The sequence below is a fragment of the Sceloporus occidentalis genome, unplaced genomic scaffold (assembly GCF_023333645.1).
Source record: "Sceloporus occidentalis isolate IW3139 unplaced genomic scaffold, rSceOcc1.0.p SCAF_72, whole genome shotgun sequence".
Lineage (NCBI taxonomy): Eukaryota > Metazoa > Chordata > Lepidosauria > Squamata > Phrynosomatidae > Sceloporus > Sceloporus occidentalis.
The window spans coordinates 3879947-3902417 of record NW_028317052.1 but is presented as its reverse complement, the minus strand read 5'-3'; the positions used below and the strand labels follow the sequence as shown (position 1 = coordinate 3902417).

Genomic DNA, 22471 nt, shown 5'->3' with positions numbered 1-22471 from the left:
AATAAAAGGATAACCGGAAGGCATGGGTTGGGTGTAATTACCGCTTCCTTGGCCCACAGAGCATTTTCCATGCGCTTTTTCATCTCATCTCTCTGAAGCATGTTGGATTGCATCTTCTCCTTCATCTTGTTTAATAAAGCCATATGATCGGACAGAAGTTCCCGTGCGTGGCTTACCTTAAACAGAACAGGTTTAAAAGGATGGATTTAGCTGCAATCCCCTAATAAGCTTTAGTAAGGTGTCAGATTCTCATATCTAGGCAAGCGGAGTTTAAAGAGTCGACCAATATCCATGTAATGAGCTGAAGTCAGACAAATGTAGTTTAGCAGATATCTACAGTTCACTTATAAAATTAAGTACCATAAATGCTTCGTTATAATGTGCACGCGTGTAATAAGGTATAACTTTACACTAAATTTTGTAGGAAAAAACTAAGTGTATAATATGCACTAATCAGATTAGGTTACTGGCTAATGATCAGTGCCTTAAAGGGTCATGAATCAGGTAGCAATTTATTAGGCTAAAAATAAATATTGAAAAATATATCTGTAACCAGCATTTAATAAAAATGTAGACATTTCATATTAATGATTCTTTCCATTGATGGGAAGGGTAATCTGCTTCCATTGCCACATTGAAGGGGTTAGCAATCACTTTCATGCAGTATAAAACACATTTGTACCAGAGTATATGACACATCCCCTCTTCAAAACTGATGTAAATTGTGCATATTATACCATATTATACGTAACTCACATTCCAAATTTAAACTAAACTATAGACCCAGAGAAGACTTTTGTTATATTTCCTAGTGCGCAAAGGGTTAGTTTTTTGTGGTGGTGCATAATTTATTATCTTTCCTAATTTGACAGACTGCAACATAAGGACATCTAAGCTTCATCTAGTAAAGTAAAATATGAAGGCAGTCACAAATTAAACTATGGAAAGTATAAGAAACTAAACTGAATTAGGATGCCACAATTTATCCATCCTGTTTTAAAACAGACTCCAGTTACCGATAAAATGACACAGCGAGTCTATCATTTCTAGAAGTATAAGAAGCAACTTGATGCAAAGTAGATCGGCCTACAGAAGAGTTATCCTTTACACAACCTTACTCAGTTGAAGACATAATGCCATATTTATCCGGCTGAATTATCCGGTTTATGACTCATGATAGGAAGACAATGCAAAGAATGGGGGCATCTCACCGTCTGATGTAAGTATATTTTATCTTTTTGTGTTACATCATACATCCTTTCAGCAAACTCAATCACGGAGGTGGATTGGCTCTTGTGCGATTCCTGGAATATAAAAGACAATTCGCTTGTATCACCCTAAAAACAAGGCCGGTCTCCTTACATCAGACAAAAAGATTCTTACCGGAGTGTTGAATTGGACATCAATGAAGGCATTACCATCATGAAAAATCACAATGATCTAGTCTGAATAATGTTTAATTGATCTAAACATTGTTGTATGGCTAGGTTGTCGCAGTACAAGCAAATGGAACGATCACCAGAGAAATATTTAAACACTTATTTGACTTTACTTATCGTCTAGACATGACAAAATAAAAATGCAGAGGTTGATTTAAATTATGACATCATTCACATGAGATCTTGTCGTTCTACATGATTGTCCTCGCCTAGGGATATTATTCAGCCTTTTGATTTTAAAGTTAGTTCTTACCAAAGTCTGCGTAGCTTCCCCAAGAACCTGCTTCAGCTGCTGCTCGTCTTGGTGTAAGCGCCGCATCGACTGAAGCCTCTCCATTGTTTTTATATACAGATTGTGATAATATTTCTCATCCTGTAAAAAAGGGATCTAATTAGAAAGACTAAAATAAAACAATTGGATGCATTGGTAACCTTAACATTGTAGTAATAAAAATAAAAACGTAGATGTTAGCAAGCAATTATTTTTCTGTTCATAGGCTATTTGTATTCAGCGCTGGCCCAGAACTGTCACACTTTTTAATTATACTGAAACAAAACAAATTTTTTTTAATGTACCAAAATCTGTTCAGGCGTTTAAATCAAGCTTTAAAAAAAGTCTGCAATTTCACGCAGATAGCGTTAGCAAATGCTATTCCAGAAAGGACATCAGCGAGGCCAAATTATTCTTGTACTTTCAAAATACCGTTCCTGGGCACAACAGTCTTTAAAGGGTTTCCTATGACTTACCGTGGAGGTGTACGTGACACAGGTCTGTGTAGAGCACTCTCTCTGTTCAGAGGGTCTCGAACAGCCTAGATCCTGTTGCCACCCTTGAAGCTGACGTGAAAGAACCTCGATCACAATCAAAGCACCTTCTAACCTATCCATCAGCTCCTCTCGAGATGCATCACTTAATGAGTCGCGAGAAAAGCTGAAAAAGAAAGAAACCTCTGAAATGAAGCAGATATTCAGCTAGACATATAAAACATCCAAAACTTAAAGTAGAACATCACTTACTTCCAAAGTAATGAATCAGTCTCCGAAGCATTATCTCTCGCGCTTTTCTCTCCCTTTGCAATAAACTCCCATGAAGTGTTTACGCTTTTATTCAGTAGCATGATGGGTGTTGTCCAGGTTGTATCAGTAGAGGTTGATATGGGTGTTATACATGTCCCAACCGAGTCTTGATCCTCTCGATTTTTTTCACGGCTCAGCACCGGAGCATTATGAGCCTTTAGTTGTGGCTTTAATATTGGAGAGGAAAAACTGCTCTTTACGGATGAAACATCTCTCATACTTTGGGAGCCGTAATTAGCGCCAAGGCTCCGCTGTCTAATATTGTTGAGACACAGAAGAGGTGTGAGCGCCTCAACCACTGAAGTTACAACAGAGATGTAATCATGGTCTAAATTATGAGCAGTTACTTCTTTCAGACCCTTTTCTTCTTCTGACAAAACGGCATCCGGAAGCTGGTCTTTAACAAGGGATAGAGAATCAGTTTCGCTAACACATGTTTCATTGCCAGTGTTGTCCAACAGATACTCTTTTGGAAGGATGCTGATCTCAGATGGCAAGCATTCCTCAGATGTAAGTGCCTCTGCACTTAAAACAGAGATGCCGTTGTGGACAAACTGTTCTGCAACACCTTTAAAACACTTTACTTCCTTTGATGAAATGGAATCTGGATTGTCACCTTCTACAAGGGATATACAGCCATTTGCTGCTTCATTAACAACGGTACCATCGTCGGCGTTAGCCAACAGCTCTACTTCCTGAAGGATGCTGGCTTCAGTAGGCAAGCCGTCAAAGCATGCATCACTTGGACAGCTCTGTCCTGCGTTTACATTTGGTACCGCAAAATCTTCAAGACTAGCCTTGCTCAAATCTGGATCTAGATTATTGAAGGCTTGTGAAGAATTATTTCCAGCCATGTGCTGTGCTGTAACAGTCACATCTTGAAGTGCGTATTCATGTTTATCAGACAAAGTAACGTTTTGTAAAAAATCCGGTTGAAGACACACCAAGGTATGGTCAGGGAGCGTTTCATCTGGAGCCCGAATGTCCCACTCTTTTGTAAGAATATCATCGGTCTGTAGATAAACTTTGTTAGGTTCATCTTTCGTTGCAGGAGAATCAAATTTTTTCAGGTTAAGGGATGGGTTTGAAACCAGATCAGGAGAAGCTGGTCGAGAGGCTAGCTCAACAATCAGGTCTCCTGTAACATCAAGAAGTTCATCAACATTGTATGTGTGGTCAGCTAGAGCATTTAATGCCTTGTCAGGTTCAGCTGTAAACTCAGCTTCCTTAATAGCCACACAGTCTACGGTTGAGGTTGCAGGTAGACATACATTTGGTAGGATCACTTCCCCCATAATACCTCTTCCTTCAAAATATGTACTATTTTTACTTGAAATATTGCAGGACCCATGAAGATCATCAGAAAACGTTGATGAAGTATCTAAATCATTACACTGTGAAACTTCCACATTGTCTTTTTCATCAAGAAACCCTGTGCTTAAATCTTTACCCAATACATTGCAGCTTTCATTATCTTCACCTAACTGAGACATTTTAGCCGCGTCAATGTTTATAAGATTCCTAGCTGCACTGTCATGACTCTCATCAGAACCTCCATGGTGTAAAGTCACTAAAGAATTATTTATTTCTCTTCTATTATGCGATTCCATTTTTAGAGTCACATTATCTCCTTTTTGGGGTTCAATTTTAGTTGATGTTCTTTTTGCAGATATGCTTGACAGTGATTTGTTGCCTTGTATATGGAGTCCCTGGGCAGGACCGTCTTCACCGTGGCAAGATAGCTGGTTTGAAAGCAGTAGATCTCCAGAAGGAAGATTAGAACATTTATTACTAATAGCCGGCGCTTGTACATTCAGTTCAGCAAATCTGGTCTCCAAAAGGGAACATTTTTGGATTTTCTTCGGCCTGTTTGCCAAACAGTCTGTCAATACAACTTTAGGGTAGCGGTCAACCCACACACGTACAGGTGTATCTGTGTTACAATTAGAAGCGTCCTATTGAAAAGAAACATTAGAATTTAAACTTGTCCATCACAACAGAGTACTGCAACACGAGCGATAATTATGTATAAGGCGAGACATCTCTTACCTTTAATAGCAGGTTGCTTGTAGGAGTTGTAAGGCACAAAGGTTTGGCAGAAGCAGATCTTGTGATTCTTCGGTCAGAAAGACCAATTTGTTGAGTTGTGAGATCCTGCAGGGGAGTTCGTCCAACAGATTTACGATGCACCTAAAAAAAAAAAAAAATGATTGGAATATCCCACAAAAGGTATGTTATAGTAATATTCCCGCCTCCATGAAGCTTTAAAAATAACGTAGGCTTTTTTGCAGGGGTCCATTAAAACCTAATAATCACCAAAATAATTGATTCCATATACACTAGCCACCGTATATGCTTTAATGCATATATTTCATGGTGTCCTCTTTACAAACGTATGCCATTCACATTTGCCCATGTGGCTGAACATGACAAAGTCTGCCTTTATTAAAATTAAACTTACAGTATTTACAGACGGTATCTGGTTTTCAGTAGACACATGCTTTTTTGGGGATAGCATGCTTCCTTTTTACAAGTCAGTCTAGTAAAAGAAGAAAACATCAGATTCTGTCACACAGTCACAATTTCAGGGATTATATCTATAGTTTGTAACAGTCAGACATTACAATATTACATGTGCTTTACCATGTTATTTGTAACAAACATACAATCTGTCAGGAACATTGTATCAGCAGCAAAGATGATCAAATACAATCAACATACAGTACAAAGATAAAGTAATATATGAAATAAGCCCATGTCAATAAATAAGAAAAAATTGGCAGGATATAAGATTTGAGGAACATCAAAGCCGAAAGCTAATAAGTTATTAATAGATATCTTTGATAGATCTAAAGTAATATAACTAAGAGATTTCCTGACGGATCAGCATTTTTTAAGTATCAAATAATGTATTGATTATTAGTTAAAACAAATCTAGTGATTTTTTTCAGCAAAGAGCGTGCCTACTCCTCAGTCCTCCCCAGGCATTTTGTGACCTCATCACGTACATGCCACCGATGAAGTGAAGAGTTCACAAAGCAGGACTGAGGGCCAGACACGCTCTGCTCGAGAGACCTTCTAGACCATTTTGGGTTGGTTTCACCAGTGACAGCCTGAGAGCAGCTGGATCGTTTGGATGTATCGCAGCAGCCGTGTTTCTTCCTGGACCGCTTTATTTTGGATGAAGTGCTTGCTTTAATCGTCTGAAACTCGAGGGCAATTAAGTGTGTTTTTCAATAAAGATTAATAAACCTACACTTTAAACTTTCAATTTGAGAGTTTGCATTTACTTATATGTTTGAGCGAAGAGGAAATTGTTTTAAGGCGATGCTGAAGGATCTGGGTTTTTTATTGATGTATATTATGTGAGGGCTGCTCATGGATCACTTTATTAAGGGCCATTTATATAAAGAGCGCCACCAGATTCAATAAAGCGGGGGGAGGGCGCAGTGAAACCAACATTAAATAGACACTTTACAGTGTGTAAGCGGGATCCTGTTCCTGGAAGCTTAGGGAACTCCATATTCCCTGGCGGCAGTAGCCTTTGCTAGCATAACACATACACACAATCCTACTTACCTCTTTTTACCCCCCCACCCCACGCCTTAGACATCTGCGGATGACGTGTCGCGTTTATATTTTAGTGTAAGTACTGAAGACGCAGGATATTGTACATATAGGACATTGTATATAAGGCCCTGTAGTTGCAGGCATAGAAAATGATTTTCTGGCCTGCATACATATTTGTAAATGGCAGCAAAACAAGCTTCCTCATTCGCAATTAGGGGCTAATTATATATTTTACCTCTCCATAATGTCCTGCACTGTTTACTTGCATGCAAAGAAATAATATAATACATATATTAAATACTATAGCTAAAATAACCTTCCGTCTAGAAACAGACGGCACCTAGGGCTGGTAGTGCTGCTATCGGTAGGCTAGCTTTAGCTAGAGAAGACTAGTACGTCACACGCCCCCGCTTCTTACACCCGCACGAGTTTGCCAGAGGACGCCATTGTGCACTGGGGTGAAACGCGCCCTATAACCACGGAGCCCGTTACCGGATTAAAATAGTTTCATTCCTACATACCGGGGACTTCGAAACGTTGTACCCGCCAGCAATTCAAACCTTCTTAGTGGCCGTTTATTGGTTATGCTTGCACCAATCACAAATAAGGATCAGCATGCGATTCAAGCCTCGTTCTCATAAGACCAACCGCGTGAACTGGAATTTCAAACATTTCCGCTCTATCGTTTGTTTACATCCGGTCTTTTGTAGCGTGATAAAGTTACCCCGAACTTACCCCGCCATTTATTGCATTCAGAATAACCATAGAAAACACAACACGGCGCTGTTTTAGTGATTTTACTGATATTTTAATATAGTTGATTGTAAATTAGCAAATGGTTGCTTTTATCCCTGGCGTGTAACCAGGGATAAAAGCCTGGTCCGTGACAGGCACTGATGTAGAAGATTTTTTCCCCTTAAAGTGTGGTGAATGGGGTTGTGGAAAACGTCTATTGTGTTAATGTATATACGGCATTGTCGGTTTCGAAAGGTATATTTAGGTGGGGGGATTTTATTTCGGTTTGCAGATTTGTAATATAGCAGCCCTTTTATCTCTCTAATATGTTGTAACACGTGTTAATCTTATTGTCAAGCTGTATATTATATCACTTTTTAAAACTTTTGTCATGCCCCCCTATTGTAATAGTGCAACGGAATTTGCTGAATAAATAAAATACATTACGGTGGCAATATGTAAATCGGCAATAATAATAGCATTTAACTCCTTAAGGACCAGGGCACTTTCCATGTGTTTGCTATGTCTTTCTTCAACTGTCCTCTATCTTTTATAACATTTCACTATAAATACATAGACATTAATATGTAGCTGCCCCCCCCCCCCCCCCCTTTGCGGTTATAACAGCTTCCACTCTTCTGGGAAGACTTTCCACAAGATTTTGGGGTGTTTATGTGGGAATTTGTGTCCATTCATCCAGTAGAGCATTTGTGAGGTCAGGCACTGATGTTGGACGAGAAGACCCGGCTCGCAATCTCCAGCTCATCCGAAGGGTATTGGATGGGGTTGAGGTCAAGACTATGTGCGGCCGGTCAATGTCTTCCACACCAAACTCCAATCATGTCCTTATGGGCTTTACTTTGTGCACTGGGGCACAATCATGCTGGAATAGAAAAGAGCCTTCCCCAAACTGTTCCCACAAGGTTGGAAACATAGCATTGTCCAAAATGCTAAAGGAGACATACCAAAAAATTTTGGACAATGCTATGCTTCCAACTTGGTTAGGGAAACAGTTTGGGGAAGGGAATGTTTGAAAGGCAGTGGCAGGATAGTTTAGAAGAAGCCCAGCAAATAAACACACTTTAATGAAATTTGCACATTTAGGCTGGGCATGGAAATGGCAAATTTTCTGTTAGATTACAGTCAAAATCCTCAAACATGTCTATTGTTGACAAATCTGTTGATTGTGTTTTCCTTATGGTCAGGACAAGGTCAACCGGAAACTTCTGTAATAGTGCGGGGTCAAAAGAAATTCCTCTGAAAAAGCGATGGCTCTTGAACTGGTGGAGGTAACGCAGTCGCTGCCTTGGGACGCGGCACAGAAGCTAGGGATAAAAATAAAAAAATGCTATGAAAAGAAGTCCATGGATGCACCAGAATTGGGCCAGAACAGGAATCCCCATGATTCCTTGTTGTATCATTGATTTTATTACAATCATTTTTTAAGGCCCACATTACTGATGACGCATTTGGTTGACTTACCGTATATTCCGGCGTATAAGACCACTTTTTAACCCCAGAAAATCTTCTCAAAAGTCGGGGGTCGTCTTATATGCCGGGTACTAACCGAGTACCGGGTACTTACCGAGCCAGAGATTCCCACAAAGCCACGAATTGCTAGGGGAGGGGCGAGTGGAGAAGCCGCCTCCCCTGGGCCGCGCGGAGGTAGGTGCAAGATCGTGATCTCCCCAAATAGCCCTGATCAGCAAGGCTGGTTGGGGAGATCACGACCCCCCTCTAACTAGCCCAACATTAGGGAGCTCGAGGTCTGGCACTTCAGACCTCGACTTCCCTGCTCCCTAATCACTACGCGCCGGCTATTGATGCCGAGCGCGGGGATGACATCATGTCCCGGCGCTCGGCATCAACTGCCGGCGCGTAGTGATAAGGGAGCAGTAAACAGAGGTCTGAAATGACAGACCTCGCGCTCCCACAACTGGATGGAAGAAAGAAGATGAGAAAGGTAAGAGATGGGGAGAAAGGGGTGTGAGTGCAGTGTATGTATGTTGGTGTGAGATGGTCAGGTGTGTGTAAGAGCAGTGTAGGTATTTGTAAGCTGGTGTGTATATATATATATATATGTGTGTATATATATATATATACACGTGTGTATATATATATATGTGTATATGTATATATATACATGTATATATACCATATATATATATATACAGTGTATAAATGTGTATGTATGGACAGGCGTATGTGAGTATGTGTAGATATACATATATATATATATGTGTGTGTGTGTATGTATGTATATGTCTGTATAACAACCAGCCAATCTCCGGTAAGGTACATCGCTTGCCGTGATTGGCTGGTTGTTGTATGCTGGGTAGTGGGGTAGTCTTATACGGCGAGTATAGCCCAAACTCTATATTTTAACTGGAAAAGTTGGGGGTCGTCTTATATGCCCAGTCGTCTTATACGCCGGAATATACGGTAATTTCCCTGGTGGCCTCAGAAAGGGGAGTCTGGAATAATCAATAGAATCATTATGCCAAAGTCAGGGTAAAATCCCTAATCCATAACAAGGATCGCTCTAAAGTTGCTTCACAGTTTGAGGTTTGATTTCTGAAGGTTAATTTAAAAACTCAGGTGCGAATTATGCTAAAAAAAATGTCTAATTAAAAATCAAGTATCCTAGTACCTGTAAGGTAAGATATCCTACATATTAAATCATAGTGTATAATTTTACTTTCTTGTTGGCAGATTAATGGAGCCATCTTCATCAAGGAGTGAATGAGGCTCTTGCTCATATTCATACTTGTCAAATCGATAAATCTCGATGGTGGATTTTCCATTGCATAACTGGGTGCTGTAGAATAGATCACGAGGAGCAAATAAACACTGGACCCTCTTCCCAAACTTAGTAAGACAGATGGAAAGAAGCAGCAGTAGGGCACCCTAAATAGTTTAGGATGGGGCCCAGTAGCGTACCTAGGGCGGGGCGGTCCGCCCAGGGTGCCGATCATCAGGGGGGTGCCACGGGCTAGGGTGACCACATGTCCGGATCCCCGGCAGCATCGTCATTTTTTTATTTTTTTTTTACACGGAGGAGAGAGAGGGGCGCCTAGCAACCGCTCGGCGCCCCTCAGTCTCCTTCGCAAGGCCTCTAACTCCATCGCGGTGCCGGCATGTCATGTTGAGCGCCGAAATATGACGTCATATTTCGGCGCTCAGCGGCACAGCAGGAAGCAGCGGCAGAGCAGGAAAAGGAGGCGTCGTGCTCCCACTGCAGGGTGGTAAGTAAAAAAACTTTAACTACAAAGGGGGAGAGGGGGGGTAGATAGTGGGGAGGGGGGGTAGATAGTGAGAAGGGAGGGAGAGGGGGGTAGATAGTGAGAAGGGGTAGAAAAGGGGGAAAGGTAGATAGTGAGAATGAGAGAGAGAATGAATGAATGTGCGGATGAATTGTCTGAATGAGGGAGATAATTAATGAGTTTGTGAGAACGCATTAATGAATGTGTTAATTTGTGTGAATGAGAGAGAATAAATGATTGTGTGAATTAATTATGTGAATGAAAGTGTGAATTAGTGCTGGTCAGGTTCTATGTGGGCAGTGTGGACGCCAGGGCTGGCTTTGGGTTGTGCAACTATATGGCTGTAGTTTTATCTCTTGCTATGCTTCCATACATTATTATTGTATACCTGCAAATACGGGATTTGTATGTCTGATTCTATGCCTCCAGTGCTGAGTTCACATGTGAACAATAATAATAACAATATATATATAATTGCTAACAGCAATCACATTCCTATCATGCCAAGTCAGCTAGTACATGCTGGAATCTGGGCATGCCTGGTCATGATAGGAGTGTGATTGCTGTTAATCATACATATATATATATATTTTGCTGTGTTACTTACTTTAAATAAAAGTGTGAGATATTTTTTTATGGTGGGGGGTCATATTTGGTTTCGGACAGGTAAATGCTGGATGTTCGGTTTCAGTCCAGAATTTTAGTTTCGGTGCATCCCTAAGCCAGAAAATGAAGTGGTAGGCCTACACCACATCAATGTTTGCCTTAGTATATAGTGATAGGAGTTATGCTGCACTATTATCAGTGTCTGGCTCAATGTATAGTGATAGGGATTACGCTGTACCACCGTCAATGTCTGCCTCAGTATATAATGATAACAGTAATGCTGTACCACCTTCAATGTCTGCGCCAGTATATAACGATAGAAGCTATGCAGTTTTAAAGTGTTTGGGGGGGTGCCGCATACAGGATCCGCCCCAGGTGCCAAATACTCTAGGTACGCCCCTGATGGGGCCCTCACCTTAGATACAGCAGCAGAATTTACTAATGTAGGTTGTGGCAAGATTGCAAATTCTTCTTGCAATATTAATGGTGGGAAGACCAGCTCATTAGTAATAAAGGTGCAAATGTTATTACCTCTTTTAAGAGGTGGGATAGTGCTTGGCTCAGGCTCTGAGGGACTTCAAACGTTGCTTGATTAACACTCTCCAGCATACTCATGTGATCTTTCTCAGGGGCAGCTGGAAACTGTAGAAGGAGCAGAAAAGTCAGAACGTCAGGGATGCTGTTGAATGTCTTGGTAATGAATGTATATTAACAATAGTTTCACTCATCATTTAAAACAATAATCCTTATTGCTCACCTCTCCAGTCGACAAGGCAAACAACAGTACTCCTAAGGACCACCAGTCAGCTGAGTGGCTGTATGGACCTCCAGAAAGGACTTCAGGTGCTAAATAAAGGAGAAATAAAAGAAGTCTATAAAACATTTTTTCCTGATCGTTTCTACTTCCCCGACCTATCTGTCACCTGTGGTGGCTGCATCGTCCACTGGAGTCTATCGTTCCAATAAATCTGAAGGTCGTGGTGACTTGGCTAATAGGTTAGGGTCACAGGTTTGTACGTTTGTATTTATGTGCATTGTAGTAATACATAACCCAAGAAGCACTGTGTTCACCTTTCTCACTTACATGCACTTGTTTTGCTGTGATGCAACTAACACCAGACAAATGGTATGTTAAGTTCCAGACCTCATTACTTCTCAGATCATATAAATTGTGCTGACTATAGATGTTTATTGTATCCTGATATTTACATCTGGTGGATGCTTTCTTTATTGTGTTCAGATTACTACAAGGACTGCCTTTACTACTTTACCTAGAGGGCTTTTATATATTATATTTGTTCTATATTTGCTATGATTTGATTTTGCACGTGGGAATATATTCATATTACCTTTTTTTTTTTTTTTCCTTTTCTTTTCATATGCGGCAATTCTATTCTGGACCCGGCTCAGTATAATTATACTGCAATAATAATGATATTTATATTGTGCGCGCACTATTTGTGGGTTTTTTTGTTGGTTTGAGATGTTTGGTATCATCTTGTAGGCACCACCATTTATATTCACTATTTTTTTTTTATAATAGATGGATAAGCACCGTGTTGCATCATATCCTTTTTTTAATTCCAATATTACCTTTATAAAGACCTTCTTACCCATATATTGAAGGGTACCACAAATGGTATGTGCTCGCTCCCCATAGGGTAGGTGCCTGGCAAGGCCGAAGTCTGATAATTTTAAATGTCCTGGAGAAAGAACCATACACATAATCTTAAAGGGGACCAAAATCTTAAAGGCATCAATCTTTTTTTTTTCTCATTACTAGCAACGGATTAAAAATAGATTTTCATTTTTTTATTTTCTTCCGCACTATGAGCCATGCCTGTATCACATGTCGTCTTCCAGGAAACAGATGATAAAAAGTTTTTTCTTAAACTCTGCTACTTTTTGCATACAATTATATTTTCAGGCAGCTGTTTATTGACAAACACCCTTACCATGATGGGTAAACAATAAAATGGCTCAGTTTTAATCATATGACTGACAAAGGCAGACCCAGATCTCCAGATAATTAAAGTCTTTTGGTACAAAATCAGATTAAACCTACATTACTGTATACAGCACTCGGTTTTATGCTCTGGGAAGTGCGTAAGTGCAAGTTAAGTTTACAACATAATGAGAAAAAGCCTCTGTTACCTCTTTCATCCAGCAGTACATTTTCCATCTGTAATGTTAAAGTGAATGAAATGAAAAGGTTATTCCTGATGGTTTTATTACATTTGGCAACATTTGTATTTATGAAGAATTTTCTTACTTTTACATCACGGTGGACAATCCCCAGGTCATGAAGATATGCTGTTGGAGAACGATGACATGTTACTCATTAGTATGTCCCACTTATGGTTTGTAACAGCAATAATTTTCTATGTGGTTCTCCATGTTGGCAAACACTTTTTTGTTTGTTTAATGAGTATTCTACTTGTAATTACACAGTTTTTTCAATATTTATTGTGTATTTACCTACACTAAATGGACAACAGAATTGGGACACCTGACCATTACACCAACAGGGACTTTTATGACATTGCATTGTAAATACATAGACATTTATATGTAGTTGCAGCTATAACAGCTTCCACTCTTCTGGGAAGGCTTTACACGAGGTTTTGGAGTTTCTGTGGTAATTTGTGCCCATTCATCCAGTAGAGGATTTGTGAGGTTAGGCATTGATGTTGGATGAGAAGGCCTGGCTCGCAGTCTCCGTTCCAGTCCATCCCAAAGGTGTTCGATGGGATTGAGGTCAGGGCTCTGTGCGGCCAATCAAGTTCTTCCACACCAAACTCATCCAACCATGTCTCTATTGTCCTTGCTTTGGGCAATCGGGCGCAATCATGCTGGAATAAAAAAAGGCTTCCCCAAACTGTTCCCACAGTTGGAAGCATTGCATTGTCCAAAATATCTTGGCATGTCCCCTTTCGCATAAAAATTTGAAAATCACTTCTCTTTCCCTACAAATCTATCCCGAAAGTACATGCATTGGGGCGGCAAATTGCTGCCCCTGTCAATGTGCTGTCTAGCTCCTATGGACCCACCAGGACCAATGTAAGGACTGGCTTTGGGTCACAATTTCCCCTTTCTGTCAATTCAAACATTTTCAAAACCGCAGAATAGGTTGAATTTTATTCTGTAGTCAGTTTGAAACTTGAAGACATGAAGTTAAAGCCAAGGAAAAAGCTATTTAACCCAACACGATGGGCAGACTAGATGAGCCAAATGGCTCTTATCTGCGGTCAAATTCTAGGTTTCTATAAACAAGACAAATTAGAATTGTTGCATAATTTCTATCCCCAATGGTTCAGCCATTAATTTAAAACTAGACATTTGCTCTCACAAAAGAAATATGAAAAATATTTCATATTAAATATGAAGCAATTCACCCCTGTGTAGACTCACCTAATACTGTTACTAGCTCTGCAGCAAATATTCGCACAGTATCTTCATCAATACGCTTACAAGAAGTCCATAATGAATAGAGGTCCCCAAAGCTGCAGTATGAGCACACTACAGAATAAAAAAAACATCAAAAATCTAAATCACAGCTATTAAATAAACCAGTTGTCACATTCTGTGTTTCAAAGCTGGATTAACGCTGAAACAAGATACATTTTTACCTGGTTTAAAATGATTGTACTTTAATGGAAAAACCTGGACTCAAGAACCTAATTCCATGAATGCATTCAGAACATTAGCACTACAAACACCTGAATGACATTGACCTCGTAGTCAAATATGACAAAGGACTTGAACAATAGAGTTTCCCTTAATATCCAAATAATAATTCTTGAATTTGATTATTTTGAGGATGTCGGTGGACTTTAGTACATAGAGCTCATAGTCATCTCCAGCTATGTGACTCATGTGATCGCTTCATAGATGGATCCATTGGTGTCGGTAATTAAGACCAATCCTAAAGGGAAAGGAATATACTTCTAGCTTACCTGATTGAGATGATGACAGGGTACACCCAGGAGCATATTAAATGTATAATATAATTATTTTTACCAGTTGGGGTACATTACACACATCAGCAGTGTATTATGTTTCCAGTAGATGGAAAATGATTACTTTGGGAGACTTACTGATAAAGAGATGCTGTTGTCCTTGCCAGCTCTCCCCTAAGCACTGAATAAAGGGATGCTTGACCTGGCGCTGACATAAAAAATAAACAAAGTTATTATATTACAGGTTACAAGCTGACAATGAGAATTATGCAGCATCTCCAGTAAACCTACCTGAATGCTGACCTCCTCTTTGCATTGTTTCAATGTGTTGCGGCGCAGGACCTCAACTTTGGGTAAAACCTAAAAATAATTTTAAAAAAAGGTTGCACTTGCACCGTCTTCATCTGTGTATGAAATGAACCCATTTCTAATGGATATAGATACTGACCTTCAATGCAAAGACCTTCTGTTGCGTGCGGTCCAAAACCTTCAGTACTGGACCAAGGGAACCTTTAGCTACACAGCCTAGAATCTGCATCAGGAAGAGAATGAATGAGCATTTTATAAAGTTGAGAATGTGGTCTTCTCACCATTACAACAGATGGAATCAGGGCTGGACTGGAGATAACAAGACGACAGTTGCCATTAAAGGCCGACGGCTGGATATGACATTATGTTTTTATGCTAATGTACCGTGCGGCCGGGCGTATTCCGATCTGCCACTGTGACGGCAAATCGGGTGAACATGGGCGCTCTTGACCAGTGGCCCACCAGATTTTTGCCCTAGCTGGAATAGCTCTGTTAGCAAGAACACTCAATTAGCCATAAAACCTCTTTTAATCCTTACATCAGCATTACTCTTTATAAATAATCCTCATTTTATAAGAAAAATATTCGACTGCACTGGATGAGAGCAAAAACTCATCCCAGGCAGACTGAATCAGTTCTAATAAACCTGAATTACAAAATATTAATTATGATTCTTTTCACACAAAAATAAAAGGAAAACGGCATTCACCTGGTTTATTGGATATATTTGTGAATTTCCTTGTATTCAGCGACAGGCTAAAAGTAACCAGTTTTATATACTTTACAAAAGCATGGAAAGGTCAGCAGAAATCTTTATATGAATTTAATTTCAACTATACATTGTATAATTTGTATAGCATTCATGCGCACAAATAAGGCTCAGCTTTTCACCTTAAACTCTACTTAACCTGAAGCAAATGTGGTTATCTAAAATACTAATTGAAAATTGATAACCTTTAACTCTTGTTGCTCTGCAACCGGCCAAAGTGGGAACTCCGGCAGGAATAGTGAGATATAATGAGGTGAAGGCCACTCCTTTGACTTCTCCCCTTGCGGATTAGAAGGTTGGGGCGTCCTGAACTTCTCCCTTAATGTCCTTCCTGTGTCCCACAACCGACTCAGTCCAGAGACAACCAAGTGATCTCCAGCCAATTGTCCTTTCCACGGAGGAACCAAAATATTGGTCAAAGACGATCTGCCCTGCAAAATAAGTCATGAAAAGCTCATAACGGCACATTAAAATCTGTGCTATACTTAGTAACAAAATTATAATTCTGCACACAAAATAAATGTTTTAATAAATTAATTTTAAAAGATGAAAAGTTACAGTCCTCATAACACTGAGTTGATTCTAATAAGAAAACTATCCCGATCATAGCTAGAAGAACCACGGACAACGAAGGCAGGCCACAGGAGGCATTATATATATGGCCGTCCATACTTACTATAGCTCTTTGGTAGAATATATGTGTAAGCGTGTACACAAGCGGCACCAGTTTAGCCCCCTGTCTAGAGTTGGGTAACCAGATTGTCAAAAGGCAGCCCCCAATATCCAGTTGTTACCAAAAGTAAATTACATTTCTTTGTATTTCATTTACTATTTTATTTTATTGTGTGCTGCTTTAAAAACTAATAGTAATATTAAATTATATACATGTTATTTATGTTTATATCTCAGACAAAAAGGTTTATATCCTTTAGTACAGATACATTTCAATTTCATTCCAACAAACACAGTGTATACTTTGCAAATAACCTGTTAGAATCATAAAAATAAATCAAAAACATTCAGAGATTTTTCTTAAAAACGACTCGAATGAGCCTAGGGATTTATGGAGACGTAATCTGGGTCTGACCCTAATGTTTTATGTTTTGACTGATTGTCTCTGCCCTAAAATGGGCTTTTAATAAAAGAAAAATATTAGAACAAAACAAATAGCTTCCTTACCTTGGTGTCACTGCTTGCAGCCCCCATGTCCCATAGATCAAACAGCCTACATCAATCCAAGATCGCTGATGACCATCTCTCGCCCTCCCCTAAAAAGGTTTTGATCTTCATGGGGGTCACATGTTCAGTTAATCCGCTTCTGTTTGACAAATTTAATCTTCTCAAAGCACAACTCGTTACTTAAGCATCAATCTCTAGTGCTGCATTAAACACAAGGGCGCAGCATCGCTCGTGGATTTTTAGGAATCTGCTCTCTTGATAGCAGGACACAAAAGGATCCTCCACAAGATCCATTTGCACCAACATTACTCGTGGCCAAGAACAATGTCCTACAGCACTAGGAAAATAAATATGAAAAAGGCGGCAGGTTCCATGATGCTTTATCAAGGATTTGTCAATGGGTCTGATGGCTTTTACCCCAATCTCAGGGTGAAAGGACAGATTGCGAGGATAACAAACTCCCTAATGTTCTTCTCTGTTTTAATGATATCTATGCTTCCCAGTTGGTGCTTTTCCCACTGGTATAAGATGATCATTTGGAATATCTTTACGTCATGATAAGTAGTTTGCGTTGACTATTATAACCATTTGGTTTCCACCATTTATAACTTTGGCTTGCAGATGTGTTTGGGCAAACTTCTTCTGCAAGCCAACTGTATCGGTTTGTCCTAGTCTGTTAATTCTAGTTTTGTCATCCCTCTTGAATATATTCATTCACAGCTTAACCCACAGCCCAGTCTATTTGCGACCACATTTTCCCAATCCCCGTACATTTTGCCCCCAAAAAATATTTTTTTTTTTCTTCTTCGGGGGAATGATGCCGTAGTCTTCAACCTAACAGTATATAGGATGTAAATCAGGCCCTGTTAAGAGTTGGATAAGGTTAGCCAAACCAGACAGTCAAAAGGGATACACATGTTCTGCAGGGCAACCTTTGACAAGCGCTGTAAAATGCACGCAATACTTTAATTATCGAACGGGTGGCATGACACTACTGCAGGCAATAAAATTAAATTAATTAAAAGCATCCCTCACAGATTCCCCAAGCTCTATGGTAGTTGTCTGTAGGGTACGCAAAAACTGTGATGGCATATTATTCTAATGGCCCTATATAAAACAATAAATAATTATTCTGTTCAGCAGGATAGTTTGCTAGTGTTGTTACGCACTATACTCTTCAAACCACCTGTGAATACGTGCTCCCATTCAGTGCACTCTAGCGTTGACCAAGTCCACACAAGAAGATGTGCCACGAAGAAAGAGGTCCTCCATGGCTCAGTAGGTGCGAGTTGGTAGCACTCCTATTGTCTGTGTTCTCGACCTTCGATTCCAGTCCATAAAAGCTTATGTCCGCTCTAGATTCTGACTATTCCATTTAAATTAGAAATAAACACACAACACACAAAATTCCCGGTTTAAAAGTAACAATAAGATTTTTAATCATTGTTGGTGGAAAGCAATCCGTACCAAAAGTGCAAATATCTGCAGTTGACAGCAGGAGTTTATACAACTATGTAGCAGCATCGACTGCACCCTGCCCCTCCTCAATGTATATAAATACGTATTTATATCATTAGAAAAGTTAAACACCACCTTTCTTAAATCGTCGTCATTCAATGCACTGTGACAAAGACATTGATGGTGGACATTTAACTTTAGAAATGCACTAATCCCCTGTGTCATGAAAAGAAAAAAAAAAAAAAGTTAAAATTAAGTAGGGAAAATCTGAAGAAAAACAGGCACAGTCTGAGTAACAGAAATAATACAATTACTAGAATTACAAATTAATTTCTGGAAAAATAATTTTTTTTTTATTTCCATGAAGACATTTGTTGTATCAAAGTCTTTTAATTACTCAGATTTTCTGGCAGCCAGCAGGTTAAACTCTCCCAACATGCTTCATTGGTGGAAAGGTAGAGAAGCGGGGATGAAGCAATCATTTTTAGGCACTGACAGTTGCTGATCTAGAGTAGTCATTAAAAAAAAATCTATGATGTAAATATTGCTCCAGACTTTCTGCACTAATGAGCGACTGATTGTTAAAACATACAGGGAATATTGTGCACCTTTTGCTAGTTTGTGAGCGAGAGATGTACCCCATTCCGCTACGTAACAGTGTTTATTTGCCTTATTAATAAGCATGTCTGGGAACTGTGCATAGTGATTTTGATTCATAGGTCGGAGATTTTTAGTCCAACCTGGAGCTTCGGGATTCCCAGTCCGACCATGACTGGTAACCACAGCTGGTTCCATCCTTTCCGGATCCCATTTGTAGAGGAAAGCTTTGCGCATACGGACTTCTCAGCCTGCTTAAATTCAAAGTTGTTCACCAGTCTTACAGAATTTGTTCACAAAGACATCATAAATCCTGGTGGAAATCTGCCACCGACATACACGATACTAATCACCCTGTCTTTCTAAACAGTCTAAACTTTCCTCTGTGCCAAGCTTATATTTGCTGTAGCTATGAACACAAGCACATGCAAAAGATGTAGGATCATTGGCGTACATCTTATGCGACACATGATTTCTGTTTCATCGTGCCAGACGTGTCCAACCCAAAAAACATTCACTGAATGTACTTTCTGATAACACCGGACAGAAGTCAAATCTCGATCTGTGTCAGAAAATTATAGGGAATTGACCAGGGTTGTTGTGAAACAGCTGGAAGATCATAATCATCTTTCCATCTAAACAATTCACCGGCATCGGCGACAGCCCACGGGACAGGAGAGGGCCCTTTTCTCTTTCATGATGTCTTCTACTTCAGTTATGTTTTCAGAACGCTGAGCTGGAAGCCATAACCCAAGTGATAATACTCAGTCCATCACCTCACAATGTTATCTAGCAGCCTAGAACATGTAGATATGGCTTCCACAGTCTCAGTTATCTGGACTTTCCGAGGACGTAACTCAGTGACTTATTTCCGCCTCCCAAATATGGACTTCTTGCTGGAGGTTTTGTCACTCATGCTAAGTCCGATGAGTAGCCGGGCCTTCTCATCTTCCTCCTGCTGGTTCATATCTGTTTTAGCTTCTCCTTTTCCTTTGGTTTCTGCACCGGCAGCTGGTTTCAGTCGTAACTTCTCTTTAATCACCTACATGGTGTTAAAAAGCAAAAATTACTGGGTTTTACAAACACATTCATTTACAGACCAGAAAACACATGTACACAAAACGCCCCCTTTTACCCGTCTAGTATACTAGTGATGTGTACGAGTGCACAGATGAGGTCACTCACGAAGAAGAACTGCAGTAGCAGCTCCCAACGCCTGCTTATTAGCAGATATTTATGGATTTAAATGTGGACCCTAAACAAGAAGGGGCAGGGAAGGTGGAAAGTAAACGTAGTGAAAGTACACATATGAAACCGGAGCATGATGGGAAATCTCGGACTGCTTCAGGAAAGTGTCATTGTCAGCACAGCAACAAGGAGGTCAGAAGTATCTTTGTTTTAGCACAGGTAGTGATTAATCAGATTAGCCCCATTACAAAGGCAGCCACACAGACCTGCGCCACCAGGGCCATGCGGCTGTCCCTCTTCACCGCCATGGCAAAGTCCAGCCAAGTCCATGTGTTGTTATGATATTCCAGGCACGGCAATACTAAGTTCAGGTCACCCCAGTCCACACTGTTCTTCTCACCCTACAAAAGAGCAATGTCCATATACATTGTATTAGGCAGAATAAAAAAATAATATGGGACTTATAATCAGAATGTTACTAAAGTGTAAAGAAATTCTGTCACTTTCCCAAATTACTATATGTAAAAGCTCAATACGGTAAACACCAGCGTATTGTGTTTATAGCCTAAAATAAATGTAAATGAACAAAAACGTGTTATATGCCATGGGTGCAGGAATCTTAGGTCCTGGCTTCATATCTGCACATTAATTCCATCTCATGAACTTTTCGTTAAGTTACTGTTCCCCTCTGATCGCAACTGATCACCTCCGGCAGACTTTGTAAAAGCGGGGTAGGAGAAGGGAGAGAGATTTTCAAACTGTATATAAATAAGAAAACGGTGTGCAGAGGACACAGAACACTTAGGATGATGTATTAGGTAGCTTCAATTAATTAGTTGTGTGGTTGTGTGAGATACCTTGTAGCTGACACACAGAGGCACCTGTGGGATTTTGATGTAGATGAAGGAGTTGTTCATGGCAGCTCTCTCTTTCATTTTATCCAGGTCATCCACAGGGTGCTGCAATAACAATTCATTTCAGTAACTATAATGTACCACGGTACGCAAGTGCAAGGTAAACTAGCTTTCAAGCACTTATTCTGATTAAGCATAATTCACTCTGGAATATTTTTCAGCGACAATCAGTAACAGGAATGTATGGAGAAGATGCTGGTTCGGCAGAATAAACTTTTTTTTTTTTTTTTTTTTTACCTCAGGTGCTTTCCGGAAAGATCTTCTAACTCCTGTCGTCCGATTTAAACCCTGTCCAGCTCCTTTTCCTTGGCCAAGAGACACGGTATCTTCAGCCACAATAAGCTGCCTCGGCTTTACTACCGGCATTCCTATTAAGTGTGATGAGAGTAAAATACATTATTTATACGCACACCCTGCCTGATCTCTCTTCTACCTCTTTCTTTCCTCTCCCCTTCTTTTCCCATCTCTTACTTTCTTCTGCCTCACTTTATTTCTTCTCCCACCCAACTCTATCCCCCCTCTTTTTTCTTCTATTCTTCTGCATCCAGTCCTCCTTACTCAAGGCACACAGCACTATTTGGAGGTGCCACAGAGACATATATATATATATATATATACACACATATATACATATATATATATACATATATATATATATATATTAGGTTTATTGTTTGACTTGGCTCGTAAGGATGTTATTAGAAACCTTCATATTTTCTTAGAAGATGTATGTACTCACAAAACAATAACTAAATCACACAGGGGAGAAAGGAATGACTATTCAGGTATTTAGTTCTCAGTAAGCTAGCTACATTCTGCAGAATCCCATCATATTCCACCCAGAGACACTAAAACTACGGACTTCACCTGTTGTAACAAGCTTTGATTTATCCTCTTCATCCCCAACTTCTTCTTCCTCCACATTGCGCCCGGGGAAAAAGAAACCCATCATTCTGTGGAAGAACTGGTGTGTGAGCTGTATGGTGAGAGGCACCACATTCACCTGTAGCCAGAGAAGAGCGGGTTTTACATTCTGGCTGAATATAATGGCGTTTAATCAGGGCCTTATTGATTAAATCGGTGTATGAGATGTGCAGAAACGTCAGGACAATTTCTTTTTACTAGTGTGATGTCACACTTACAAACGCATGGCTTTCTGTCACCTAATAAAGGATTATCTTTTCATTCATGGGAGAAAATGAGTAGAATAGCTTATAATAGTTTATAGCAGTCTTAGCTATATATATAATATTGTGAGACTGTGAACCCCAGGGAGATGATTAGTTTGGCATCTGGGTACAGCTGCTATGCAGATTATACATATGGGTCCCAGGGGTGAAGCAATTGGAGAGCAGGGTGGGCCAATGCTCCATTTCCCCATGCTTTGGAAATTTCATGCCGGGTTTTC

The 22471-nt window shown here is 39.9% G+C and overlaps 2 protein-coding genes across 3 annotated transcripts in view; both read right to left on the bottom strand.

Annotated features, from left to right (window-relative positions):
* Nucleotides 1-7921: 7921 nt before the first annotated feature.
* LOC149286113 (ribosomal protein S6 kinase-related protein-like) lies at nucleotides 7922-16933 on the bottom strand. The gene is made up of 12 exons (XM_089494431.1): nucleotides 16907-16933; nucleotides 15913-16158; nucleotides 15098-15181; nucleotides 14941-15009; nucleotides 14788-14857; nucleotides 14102-14209; nucleotides 12963-13003; nucleotides 12845-12872; nucleotides 12304-12393; nucleotides 11448-11536; nucleotides 11222-11332; nucleotides 7922-8146 (listed from the first exon to the last, which is right to left on the bottom strand). The coding sequence occupies exons 1-12, from the start codon at nucleotides 16931-16933 to the stop codon at nucleotides 7922-7924; spliced, it is 1188 nt and encodes a 395-aa protein (XP_089350557.1).
* A 2893-nt stretch (nucleotides 16934-19826) lies between these two features.
* LOC149286112 (bridge-like lipid transfer protein family member 2) overlaps nucleotides 19827-22471 on the bottom strand; it is a 29305-nt gene continuing 26660 nt past the window's right edge. For both annotated transcript variants that reach the window (XM_089494385.1, XM_089494386.1), the window contains 5 exons: nucleotides 21931-22066; nucleotides 21301-21431; nucleotides 21007-21108; nucleotides 20416-20550; nucleotides 19827-20003 (listed from right to left, as the gene is read on the bottom strand). In XM_089494385.1, the coding sequence (XP_089350511.1) occupies nucleotides 19827-20003; nucleotides 20416-20550; nucleotides 21007-21108; nucleotides 21301-21431; nucleotides 21931-22066 (681 nt within the window). The remainder of the gene's footprint in view (nucleotides 20004-20415; nucleotides 20551-21006; nucleotides 21109-21300; nucleotides 21432-21930; nucleotides 22067-22471) is intronic.

What these genes read in the sequence shown, in the direction of transcription:
- LOC149286113 (XM_089494431.1), bottom strand. Translation starts at nt 16,933, where the DNA reads ATGGGGGCTGCAAGCAGTGACACCAAG. An exon ending in CTGCAAGCAGTGACACCAAG is followed by an intron (nt 16,159 to 16,906) that starts GTAAGGAAGCTA and finishes CTTATTTTGCAG; the next exon opens with GGCAGATCGTCTTTGACCAA. An exon ending in ACAACAGCATCTCTTTATCA is followed by an intron (nt 14,210 to 14,787) that starts GTAAGTCTCCCA and finishes TTTATTCTGTAG; the next exon opens with TGTGCTCATACTGCAGCTTT.